At 40.8% G+C, this 12,387-nt stretch overlaps 1 protein-coding gene across 3 annotated transcripts in view; it reads right to left on the bottom strand.

Annotated features, from left to right (window-relative positions):
- Positions 1-12,387, bottom strand: part of LOC132977962 (voltage-dependent calcium channel subunit alpha-2/delta-3-like) — a 33,756-nt gene that overhangs the window by 2,781 nt on the left and 18,588 nt on the right. For 2 of the 3 annotated variants that reach the window (XM_061042905.1, XM_061042906.1), the window contains 22 exons: positions 11,765-11,843; positions 9,903-10,036; positions 9,509-9,526; positions 7,547-7,618; positions 7,128-7,208; positions 6,948-7,022; positions 5,982-6,065; positions 5,626-5,697; positions 5,434-5,495; positions 5,273-5,340; positions 5,076-5,121; positions 4,864-4,961; positions 4,644-4,737; positions 3,566-3,661; positions 3,322-3,443; positions 2,631-2,708; positions 1,536-1,597; positions 1,411-1,455; positions 1,263-1,325; positions 751-821; positions 541-616; positions 229-269 (listed from right to left, as the gene is read on the bottom strand). In XM_061042905.1, coding sequence (XP_060898888.1) covers positions 229-269; positions 541-616; positions 751-821; positions 1,263-1,325; positions 1,411-1,455; positions 1,536-1,597; positions 2,631-2,708; positions 3,322-3,443; positions 3,566-3,661; positions 4,644-4,737; positions 4,864-4,961; positions 5,076-5,121; positions 5,273-5,340; positions 5,434-5,495; positions 5,626-5,697; positions 5,982-6,065; positions 6,948-7,022; positions 7,128-7,208; positions 7,547-7,618; positions 9,509-9,526; positions 9,903-10,036; positions 11,765-11,843 — 1,637 coding nt within the window. Of the gene's footprint in view, positions 1-228; positions 270-540; positions 617-750; positions 822-1,262; positions 1,326-1,410; positions 1,456-1,535; positions 1,598-2,630; positions 2,709-3,321; positions 3,444-3,565; positions 3,662-4,643; positions 4,738-4,863; positions 4,962-5,075; positions 5,122-5,272; positions 5,341-5,433; positions 5,496-5,625; positions 5,698-5,981; positions 6,066-6,947; positions 7,023-7,127; positions 7,209-7,546; positions 7,619-9,508; positions 9,527-9,902; positions 10,037-11,764; positions 11,844-12,387 lie in introns of those variants that run through there. The other variant, XM_061042907.1, reaches the window with a different exon arrangement.

The raw sequence follows: 12,387 nt of genomic DNA, 5'->3' as shown, positions 1-12,387 counted from the left end.
AACCAAACGAATGAGTTCACATATCTATCCTGAAACTTTTTAACAGTTACTTGACTGATTGAATTGAAGTTCGATTGAAGGCTTTAAAGAGTGATAAACATCTCTTTTCTTCCTGTATTTTTAATTATACAAGTGACGATTGTCTTATTTCATAGACAACACTGTTAGTAGTTATAAAGCTTTTGGATAAAGAGTTACCACACTTTCTCCAATTTGTTTTGTTCTTACATGACAAGTTTCGTCAGGAGCCACTTCACAACAGAAAAGGGCTGAAGATAAAAGAGAGACAATATGATGTCAGAATCTGTATGCAGGAATGAAATCATGTCTAACACTGTTTTAATGTCTGAGTTCATTTTGAGACTGCTCCACATGTCACTGATATTTTCTTACCCAGTGTTAACCACAAACTCAGACATCAGGTGTATGCTGATGATTTGTTCTCTGGCCATGTCAAAGTACGTACAGTATAGAGCAGATGAATGGAGAAGATTGCTTCTAATGTCTCTGACTTTAAATCGGATCTTTCTGCACACTCACGTCTGATAAAGTGCGTGCACTGTCGCTGCTCCCGGCGTACTCTCTGCACAGGGCCTGATAATCGTACAGCGTGATCCTGCAACACAAACAGAGAGGCAGAGGTTTTCATAAACATTAAAAATGAAAAAAGCATGACAGCATGCTTTCGAGCTCAGGTTTAATGTGTGTATGCAGTGAACGCGCTGTGACATATTGTATTGTATTTGTGACCTCTTGAAGGAGCCCATCTGGAGAAGTTTGTTCATCACAGCACCCTCCACCTCTCCAAAGAAGAGCCCTGTCTGAGAGAGAAGTTATGTCAGGGTGCACAGGCAAACAATTAAACACAAGCAGCGGGGTGGTCAAAATAATGGGAACATCCAGTGAGAAAAGGAGCAAGTAAAGTTTAAAAAAATAATAATGATGCCTTGCAGTGAAAGACACAAGCTGCAGCTCACTTACAGGATTAACCAGATGCTTACTAAAATCATGACAAAATATTCTTAAATAATTATCTATGAAACTTTGCATAACTAGTTTTTATTTCAGTGTTGTTGTTAAGCGCTTCCTTTGGAGAAAACAGATGTCCGTCTTGTCCATAAACAGACAGATTTCTAGTTATTTTGATGAAATGATACAAACAGTATGTGACCACCTACGTCGTCACTTTGAAACATAATAGAATCTCTGTGAAGTGATCCAAGTTGCAAGAATAAGAATAAGACTTTTATGGCACACCTTACCTGAGACTGCTCCTCTGTGACCAGAATGAAGCCGTTGTTGTCAATAAGATAACAGTTAATGTCCTGTCAGAGGGGAGAAAATAAAGGTCGACATAATATATACACTGAGAGATTGTAATAAAAAAGCGAGCGCTTTGTCCCTTCTTACCTCGTTATCACAGCTGATGCTGCATTTTCCGTCCAGAGCTGTACACTAAGCATAAAAACAAACGTGTTGTTCAGTTCCAAGCGCTTATCAAGAGGCTCAAGTCGCAGTATTGTTTATATGTTTACCTGTCTGCAGGCTGTCCAGAACTTTCTCTGAAAGAACTCAAGCTTCATCTGGATCCCCACAGCTGAAACCACAGAGAGTCAGGTTCAGCTTGGTTGGGATTCTCTGCTTACTTATACAGTCCTCACAAATAGGAAGAGAAAGAGATATGCCCGCACACTTACTCAATGCCTCAAAAAAGTGTACTTAATATCAACGTTCAGGTGTTCATTTTTTAAATCTGGGGGCAAAACGCTTGTATATTGATATGTACACCAATGGGCTTAAAAGGCACCATGATGTCAGGTTCACTCCAAGGTAAAAACATCAAATACATAGTTAAAATACAAAGGACAAATACTGCCATTCAATTATCTTACAATATCAATACACAAATCATCTTTTAAAAAAGGAATATTGCAGCTTTCATATATATATAAAAATAAATGCAGATTGAAGAAAAAAACATCTGTTGTGTTTTTTATATAAAGTATTAAAAATGTTTTATGTATATTTATATACAGATGTGTGTCCAAGTTTTAACAATACATTGTTTTATTAAATACCTTATAACAAGAAAATCTAATGTCTAATCAATTTCAGTATTAATCCCTTGAAAATATTTAAATATTTGATACAATGTGATTTAATAAACTTTTGGTGCCACTGAGTAAGTGTGCGTGGCTAGATTCTTTATCTTGTTGCTGTTTTTGAATTTCCCTGCACCCATTGGATGTGCTTAATAGTACCCTTCTGCAACACACAGTCCTAGAAACAACTTGTAGGAAGATGGACAGAAATAGACATAAAGCTTAGACCAAGGACACTCCGCAATTTATGTAGAAGTAGATTAAAAGACATGTGCGCAAAATAAATTCATATAAATAATTGAGGATTGTATACAAGAATGGAATTGGTCAGGGGTGGTGAGAACAAAGAACAAAAGGATATGTATTTGATACACTGTATTTAGGTGTATAAGTATGGTCTCTCAAACATGTTTATGTTTAGTTGATCTGTATAAACTATAAAATGATGAATTACATGCAGCTTATTATATGCACTAAATCAAAAATATGCTTTTAAATAAATTTAAGGAAAGGAAAAGTGTTTGTTACCTGCAACGATTGGAGACTTCCTGTCATCAAGGAGCTGAATTGCTGTGCTGGCCAGCACAACACTCTTATTTTCTAAAGCTAGAGAGAAAGAGCAAAGATTCAAACTACACGTCATCTGGTCTGGGTACACGTTGTGCTCACTAGATGGCGCTCTTTACCCAGCAACCTCAGGAAGCACTTTAGCACTAATCAATTTCTTTACAGTAATGGAGTCCAGTGAGAGTTGTTTCTACAGTCTGATGACTCTCATAATCCTCATATGGGTGCTGTGATGGGACATTTCTGGTTAAGATGGCAAAGCCTGAGTGGATGCAGTCTTCATTAACAGATAAAGGTTGGTAAATGTCCTGCAGAGTGAAGTTGAATTCACCGGCTAGTGGACAGAACGTGAGCCACATTTACAGGATAAAACCTATAAAGGAAGTGAGCTGTGCTGCAAATCCTATCAGTGCAAACCAGTAAAAACCACAATCCATAACAGAGAGACGGCTGTAGAAAGAGACTGATTCAGATGTTAAAATGCTAAATGACTACGGCAACCAGAGGAATTTCACAAAAGTACTTTACATACTGCTGCACCTGATAATTGAAAGTACTTTTAAAGTGTCTCGTATAACGTGACGTGCATTTAATTCAGCATCAATAGCCGACTCAGAGGGCTTTTATTTCTCTTTGATTGTTCCCCGTGTACCTGTGCTGAAGGGGATGGAGTAGACGAACGTGCCGGGGACCTGTTCCGCCGCTCTCTTGTACCACAGAGGGAAGTGATCAGCGTTAAACACACCCTCCTTGTCCTCGGCTGTCAGGAAATCTCTGAGGACACACACAGAGTGGAGCAGAGATGAGCAGAGTAGGATTGGATTCATTGAGCAAGAGCGCAGCCTCGCCTCGTGCTGTAAGTAATGATTAGAGAAATGTTGAGCAGAATCACTCACTGATTGGAGAGCTGATCAGCTGGCACAAATAGGTTTGTTCTCGACAGGCCGGTGCGGGTTCCCAGGAAGGTGATCTCCACTCCTTTGTCTGAGTTCCTGTTTGTAAAAATCTTCGATAAGACATCTGTTCACCCTGTTTGAATCTATTTCTCCAAAACCTTCCTGGCTGGTTACCAAACACAGCCGTACAATACCATTTTTTAATTTAGATTTTCCTTTTAATTAAGAGATCAGGTTGAGTGTAATGAACTAACTGGTCATTTTTTGGGACCAAAACACTTGAGGTTAATGTAGTTTGTAGGTTAGACAGTGTGCAGGAGTTTGCATGCATTTTTAAGTACTTTCAATCGTAGCACTAGCATGACTCTATTGTAAGTGATCAGGGACGAACTCCACAGTCCTCATTTTGTGCCTCAGTGAACTCTAAAGTTCAGCTGAAGCTAATGTGAAGCTTCAGCAGTTTGACAAATATAGTCGTTTTAAGTACAAGACGCCCTCCTCCTGTTACCCTCCCTGCACTGCTGCACTGAGAGGAAACTGTGTCTGTGTGTGCTCAAAGAGGAGATTTTACACCAAAAGAGACTAACTGTGGAAGAGACACATTCTGTTAGTTTAGACTGAAAATGACTCATTTTAGCATCAGCTGAACTGTGAAATGTATTTTTTTTTAGGATGTTGTCCATGCCAATCTCTTACATTGACATTGCTTTGAGAAGCAACAATCAAAATGACAAACACATCCTTTTAACGTACATAAGCATGGTTTGAGACAAATTAAAAAAATATATATGGACATAGCAAAAAGGGTTGTAGATTTTAAAGGTATCATTTAAAAAGCAGATTTAACTATAGATGCTTAAGGGCTGCTGTACAATTGATTTGATTTAACACATTAATAAAATGGTTTGGATAAAAATGATTAGGTTCACGAGAACAATTGATCTTTGACGTTTGTCGTTAGAGTGATCCAACAAACTAAATGAGAATGTAAATAAAAAAACTAAAATACTCCCTTCACTGATCCCTTTCTGACATTTCACCGTACTGTTGGCTTAAAGTGACATCAAAAAGTTCTTACTCTGACTTGTTGAGGGCCAGTCCGGTCCAGTAGGCCTCCAGTGGAGCTGTTACCACAGCATCAAACAACACCTCCTGGATCAGCTCTCTGTCACCTGCAGAGTGATGCAGACCAGTTTAAAGATCTGATCAGACCCATCCTTTTGTACAAATTACAGTTATAAGCAAAAAAAAGGTCCGTGTAGTGCGATATATTGAGTTGGGTCACAGATGTGTCCTACACTTGAGGTGAGGTCTTTTGCCCGTCATGAAGAGCTTGATGGCCTGAATCTGGGTCAGGTGTCGGTGCTCGTGCTGCTCCTCTGTGTTGCAGTAGGTCCTGTGGTCCAAACAGAGCCACACTGTTACATCACAGGCCTCAAACATCCCCCATGAACAAAGAGGGATAACCTACATATCGCATGAATGCCCGCTCCCACAACCCCAGCGTTACCATTCATCTGCCAGGGCGACATCTGGCTGTTCCAGATCACGGAGCCCTGAAAAACACAAGTCAGTAACGCTTCAGCAGTGCCAGCCCGGAAGGACTGATACGATGAGACCTCCTAAACAAGCAGGTCAGAGTGACATGCTTCTCACTGTGTTCAGACTTCTGTTAATGGAGTACATGACAGGGCTGAAGTGACTTACCAGCTTCAACTGACACGTTTCCTCTGAAGAAGTATTTTCCATGACCTCTCGAGAGAGCAACCCCCACGCTGGAGGAGAGAATCAACCTGTCAGTCAACTTGGCGGACACAGAAACTCACAGAGACCCTTTTTAAAGAGTGTAAATCAAACTTTTCCTCCACCTGAATGGAGTTCCTTTAATGTCTGTGTAGTAATAGTCATTGTGCATCTTCAGGACACGCCTCTAAAGAGAGCAGAAGAATAAATCGCACTTATACCATCATATTATCACAACTAATGTGCTCCTGTAGTCTCAAGACGACTAAGAGAAAAACTTTATCTGAGACTCTAAACATGTTTATCTGCAGCCTCACCCCTCGATCCACCGTCTTCTTCACCTCCATGGAGAAAGCCCCCGTCCTCCTGTTCACCATGGCGTTACGGAGCTGAAAGAGAAAGCACACAAAGATGCACAAAAAGAGCTGTGACACGGTTATTAACCTCCTATCTACAACCTGTACATATCTGCAATAACACTGGGTTATTGAATGATCATTTTAGGACTACAATAACACTGCAGTACAGCTAGCCCCTCAAGTCTTCCTGAGTTGTTTATTCACACATGTTCCTACAGCGTGAAGTGTTCCCATTAGCCCGTCCAAATAACATTTAGATTCTTTCAAGACTTTGTTTTTACAATTAAATTGGTATTTCCATTATTGGAACTTACAATATCATCTTTGTCTTCCCACTCCACCTCAGACAGATCCACGCTGCTGTAGTTTGGCTTCCTCCTCTTCTGACCCTCCTGATACTGCAGAAGAACACAACATACATGATTAATTGATCCTGTTATGTTTAATAGTCATAAAAAAAAAGCTTAAATGATATCTACCAGTCTAGCCTGACACAACTATTAAATCTGCATGTGACGCGTTTTTAGATACAAAAAAAAAGCTTGCCTTTGTTTCATCTTTTGTGTTTCGATAAGAAAGTAAAGACTTGCTGTATCCTCTGATTAATCAAGCTTTTTTGCAGGTTTTGCTGTGTAATTATTCACTAAATCATCCATGAAATTAACACTGTCAGGTAGATTAAAAATAATTTACATGATTGATAGGAAATCCACGCTCAAACAAGTCTACATCAGTGCATTAAACTGTACATGTCAAACTCTGATTCTGCACGTCGTCTAGTCCACAAGAAATGACAATCACTGACGACAACCACAGCACAGTTTGAGCCACAAAGAGACACTCAACACAGAAATACCAACACAGACCAACACGTTCACACACACGGCTGCACAGAGAGGAATAGCACTAACACTGGCACACACAGATCCACTAGCACAGCCAGAGCTCCTGAGAAACCAGCGTTCCCAGTGCAGCGGCTGTGCACTCTGCCAGCGAGTGTTAAGTTACCTCTGGGAAACCTCAGGCCAGCCAGCCCTATGAGTGGCCTTTATCCCTGCATGCATACATCAAAGGAGAAGGTGGGGATTACAGACTATTCGAGCCCATTCAGCCTCCTAACCAGATTACACATTTGTCTCTGTGTGCCTTTGTTTACAGAGGCTTTCACTTCACGTCATTTTTGTTATGCATTCAGTTACATGGACAAGAACGAAAAGGAATAATCAGGGTAAAGTCTGGGAATGTTGCGATATTGTGCTGCTGTAAAGAGACAAAGTTACCAAAGGTCTGAGGTCAGGGTGCGTCAGGATGTAGCCGTTGTTTGTGATCGCGAATGCATACCCATGGATTCCTAACTGGAGGAACAAAATGAAAAACATACAAGAGACATTTAAAAAAAAAAAATCACAACTTTTGAATGAATGTATTCAAAGTAAAAGTAGGAGAACAGCTGACTGTACCATATGTTTGGGAATGAGCTTCATCAGCTCCTGCAGAGGGATGTCTGTTCCTACTACCCCCAACAGAATACCCTGATTCTTCTGCATGAGAGGATTCAAAAACAAATTCACAACTAAACAAATTTAGATGAAAACCGCACAAATATTTAGTCAGTCAGTTTTAGAAGTACTCAGGTGCTGAACTCATGAAAAATTACCCACACAACCTTCAAGTTCTCCAATATGTGTTGAATTTACGCAGTCCCATCTATAGCAGCTTTGAATAACTTTCATTTTGAATGGATTTTGGTCATGGTGATCATTGTGATCTTCAGTTATTTTGGAAATCAGTGAAAAAAAGACAGCTCCTTTAAATTTACTATTTCACCTGAACAAACGGGTATCTAAGTCTCCCTCTACTAAATGACCTAAACACTTACCGTCTCATTCTTTGTGCTGAACACAGGCATGGCAACTGTTGTCATCAGACTTGGGCCTGATTTGTCATTCAACTGAAACAAAAGAAAGAATTTCTAGCAGTTAAATTTTATTGATGTATTTCATTTCAATAACTGGAAGGGTTATTGTCACATTTGTATGATCCCTCTGGTAAACTTCAGTCAAAAGCAAATAGTGCAAGAGAACCATTAATGTGCAAAGAGTGTCAAGTCTCTTTTTGTTGAAGTCCCAATAATGAGTTGAATGATTTAATTTATGTAGTTTCAAAAATAATCTATTTCTTCTCAACAGGGATGAATATAATTGTATTCCCACTGCACATTATTCAATTGTCAGTAAGGTAAGTAAGTCTGACAGGACTTTCAATTCATTGTTCAGAGAGATAAACGAGGAGCTTCAGTTATTCAGTGAGGAATATGAGTATCAGTTGCTAAGCTAAAAGTGGCTAAAAAGGGAAAACATAGAACACATAATAAAGTCTAAAGGCATCGACACAACATTCATATGAGTCTCTGCTTTAAGCACTTTGTGACATTAGTTTTGGGAAGTGCTACATAAATTACTTTTTGTTAGGGATGCACTTACGCATCAGTTCAACATCGGTATTGGCTCATATTAGCCGTGCTAACAGACATCAGCAAATCGTCAAATAATGTGGCAAGAACCGATGCCGGTAGCCGATGTCTATTAGTTGTGCCAAATCAATTTAATGCTGGCATCTAATGCACCAAACTACTAAGAGGTTTTTTTTAAATTGGGCATCTTAAGTCAGCTATTGGTCAAACTCTGACTTGTTTTTATTCTCAAACATGAGAGAAACGTGGTGGCATTGTGGGAATCTTCCACTTAAAGAAGTGATGAAACAAACATCTGTAATCTGTAGAACATGAATTCTCATTGCATCAAAGAGCATCATGATCACTTCAAATATATTACTAAATGTGAACTTTGTGATTCTCAGGCCCGGCTCAGAGAAGGGAGAGGAGGTCAGCTCTGAACGATGAAGGCTAACACATTTAAGCACATGAGCGCTCCCAAAGTAGGTCTGTTATTCCCTCCCTTCGTCAGTCAACACAGCTGAGTATATACGTGTGTGTGTGTGTGTGTGTGTGTGTGTGTGTGTGTGTGTGTGTGTGTGTGTTTGTGTGTCTCTGTGTGATGTCCATTCGTGTGTGCAAACGAGCTGTAAGCTGCTGCGTGTACTAGCTGACTTGACAACATGAAAAATGTTGGGTCCTTAAATTCATCACAGCAGACAATGGAAGAGGAAACTGGACTACTTAAGTCTACACACACACACACACACACACACACACACACACACACACACACACAGGTTTAGCCATGGACGCCTAACCACCACCTCCTCCATCTCCATCTCTCCCTCTCCTTTCTCCTCCTCTCTTCCTTGGGTACCTCTCCAATGTCAGTTTTATTATGGGCTTTAGGAGATAAAATGCAATGATCCACAGAATGATGAATGGTGTGTCTGAGGCTCAGATACAAGAGCACACACTCCAGAGGACAATCTCACATCCCTCCAGTGTGTGTGTGTGTGTGTGTGTGTGTGTGTGTGTGTGTGTGTGTGTGTGTGTGTCTGTGTGTGTGTGTGCATGCTCCATACTGAGGAGAAGTATAATAAATGCTCCTCTACTAGTCTGCCTCTCTGAGGGAATAGCTTCTCCTCACTTTAGACTTCCAAGGAACCAGTAAAACGAAATATGAGTAGAAACAATAACCTGCTGTTTAACCTCTCACGTCATTTCTTCTTGAAACAAAATTACTCAAATACGCTGAGTCCTTGTGGACACCTTATAACCCGTCCATTACCTTCATTCCAACACTAGTTTGCAGTTCTTTAATACTAACACAGCAGATCAATTCAGTCTTTTATAAATAGGATTCTACCTGAGAGCAGGAAACGATCACATGTAGGTATTTACCTTATGAGCCTGGGAAAGCTGAAATGAAGGAAGAGACACAGAAACAGAGTGTAAGTCTTCATGTTGAGCACAGACTCTGTGGACACAGATGTAGACCAGGAGGAGGATCCATGCGGATTAATGAAGCTTATAATGAGGAATATTTCCAGCAGCATGAAAAATGATGATGAGACAGAAGACACATATGTGCACACATTGAAAGTATGCAACAGTGATGGATAAAATAACATCCAGTATTACGTAATATCAACTAAACAAACTCAGGCTGATGTTATTTTTTACTGGTTTTATAGAAAGCATGTTGCTGCATTGCTCCACTACAGGCATGCAGTCTCTCTCATATATAAATGTTCCCTGAGAATAATCTCACTGATACTGCTTCAAACGCACTCACAGCACTGTCCACGTAAGCTTCAGTCCACACCGTGTCGTGTTCATGGTCGATAACCTTCGGGCGGCTCATCACGTGAAGATACCTCATCACATTCTCCTGAACGTCTGCTAACGTGGAGATCTGACTGAAATACCCTGAAATATAACACACACACATTTTATACTACAATAGAGGCACAGCATACACATATTCAAAGATAAGTCTTGCTTTGGTTTTGTCCACTGGAAGTAACTAAACTGATACTGTGGTAAACAATAATAATACAACTCTTTACAATGGTGCACTTCCTCTGATGGACATGTATAAACATGCAACTCAACACAATCTATTCCCAGGTTGCCATTGCCAAATCCCTTTTGCGTCTCATAAGACAAATAAAGATGAAGGAGGGAGCATTTGTTTGATTTCTGTCTGACATGTGGTTAACGTCTACACACACGCAAACAGACTCTTGGGGTTGGTAAGAAATGACAAAATACTTGGTTAAAGATAAGGAAATTGGCAGAGGGGGGTAGGTTTAAAACAACACATTTCTTTTTTGTTTCAAACAAGACTTAGAGTCCAGACTCTATGGTGAAGGTCCTTGGAAGTTTGGCCTGTGCATCACCCCACACCATGAACCCATGGTGTGGGGTGATGCACGGGCCAACCCCCTTCTATCTACTACATCATCAAGTGCATTTTCTATGAGTGTCTTACTGTACATTCCTGCAGCTGTATTTACATTACAGTGTGTTCAAAGCTCAGTGCATCTCATGCAGATGCTGCAGGGTTCCTCCAGTATTTGTAATAGACATCGAGGGCTGTGATAAATTGTTTGGGTCTGACCACGGGGAATTAGAACAGGCTGGGTGTCTACAAAAAAAAGGAGAGATTTCCTACAAGAGCCAGTATTTGTTTTGTCTGTTCTGGGCTACTGTAGAAACATGGAGGTACAATAGTTTGCATTATATGGATAGACTTACTTCCCCTTCAGATAAAAAAAAATTATTTAGAAGGTAAGAAACACAAGCGTTCTTATTTTTACGGTGATTATACAACAAAACAGATGAATGTAATATTCCATGCCAGCAAACAATCCCCCCCCCCCCCCCCCAATATCTTACTGATCCTACAGTCATGGCTTGCATAGATTTTTGCACCATGGTGATTTAACCCGTCAAGAACTTCTAGTTGTAGAGTCCAAGATGTTATTGATGCTTAATCTGCATAGTTAATAGAGACTACAGATGATATTAAATAAGGAATACTGGGAAATCCAGTGCAGCAGCAGTCCTAAAAAGCATGACACATAAATACTCCATAAGTACATTTAGCTGAAAAGTACAGCATTTATTCAAATGTACTTTCCCTGCATGCTGATGTCCCTGACATTACTGAGGGACCATTTGACTGTCTGTCAGCTCCTGCTGTGTGTGACAATGCTTCATATTGGACATGGAAGGTTATCCAACAGTGGGGGTCTATGTGGGGGAGGATGTTTGGGGCTCGTCCCCCTGCAGTCCCCCTGTGATCTGTTTTCCTGGCAGTGACTTTCCCTTCCAGAGGGCACTGATGCGGAGCGCTGACACGCGGGAGCCATCAGCAGCGAGCAGCCGAGGGGGAGACGCTCTGACAGGAAGAAGGATTAGAGCAGATTGACCCCTGACCCCCCTCAAGTGCCACTTCATTGCCTCCTGGCAGAAGGAATCCGAGCCAGCACACACACATGAAAACGCACATAGCGCACACATACACCACCAAACCACAGAGATATCCACACATCCTTTACCTATCACGTTACTCCACAGAAGCAGCGTCAGATCATATCCGACACTCTGACACAGAGCTGTCCTCATGAGTCTTTATCAAAAGTCACAAACCTTTGTTGGCACAAGCCATCCATTTGAGGTTATCAGCAAACGCAGACTCTCGTCCAATCAGGTATGGGAATATCCGCACCTGTGCAGAGGACACATAAATGTCCTCAGATTCTAAGATGGAAAAAAAAACAAAAAACATGCAAAGTGATGCGTCTCCTCAGTACTTTATCTTCCTGTCCTGAATCTATCTGCAAGAAGTAGCTGCATGTTTCTGCATTCTCATGAGGAAACGTAGAGCAGCTGCTTTTTCCGCTCTCCCTCTCTCTCTCTACATTTTGTCTGTTCATTTTATCCGTTTTTAAAAGTAGGTTGTACTTTTCCCCCCCCCCACTTTGCACTCTGCGGTTAAATTAATTTTCTTTGTTTGGGGTTGTATATGAGGGCATGTTCCTCTGTCCTTTTAAAGAACGCTGTGTGACACTTTGCCAAACGTGCACGGCTCATTGGCTCCAGATGCTTTGCTAAGCATAAAGCATATAGAAAAAACACTGAATGGCTGCCACATAGCAGCCCTCGGGGTGTATGAGGAGGGGGTGGGGTGTGTTGGGGGTGTCTCTCCAAATACTGGCCTGTACACTGCCAAACACTGCCAACACACATATGCTCAATAGGACTGAACAAAA

This window comes from Labrus mixtus, chromosome 7 (assembly GCF_963584025.1).
Source record: "Labrus mixtus chromosome 7, fLabMix1.1, whole genome shotgun sequence".
Lineage (NCBI taxonomy): Eukaryota > Metazoa > Chordata > Actinopteri > Labriformes > Labridae > Labrus > Labrus mixtus.
The sequence above is the reverse complement of the archived record's forward strand: the minus strand, read 5'-3'. Positions and strand labels throughout refer to the sequence as shown.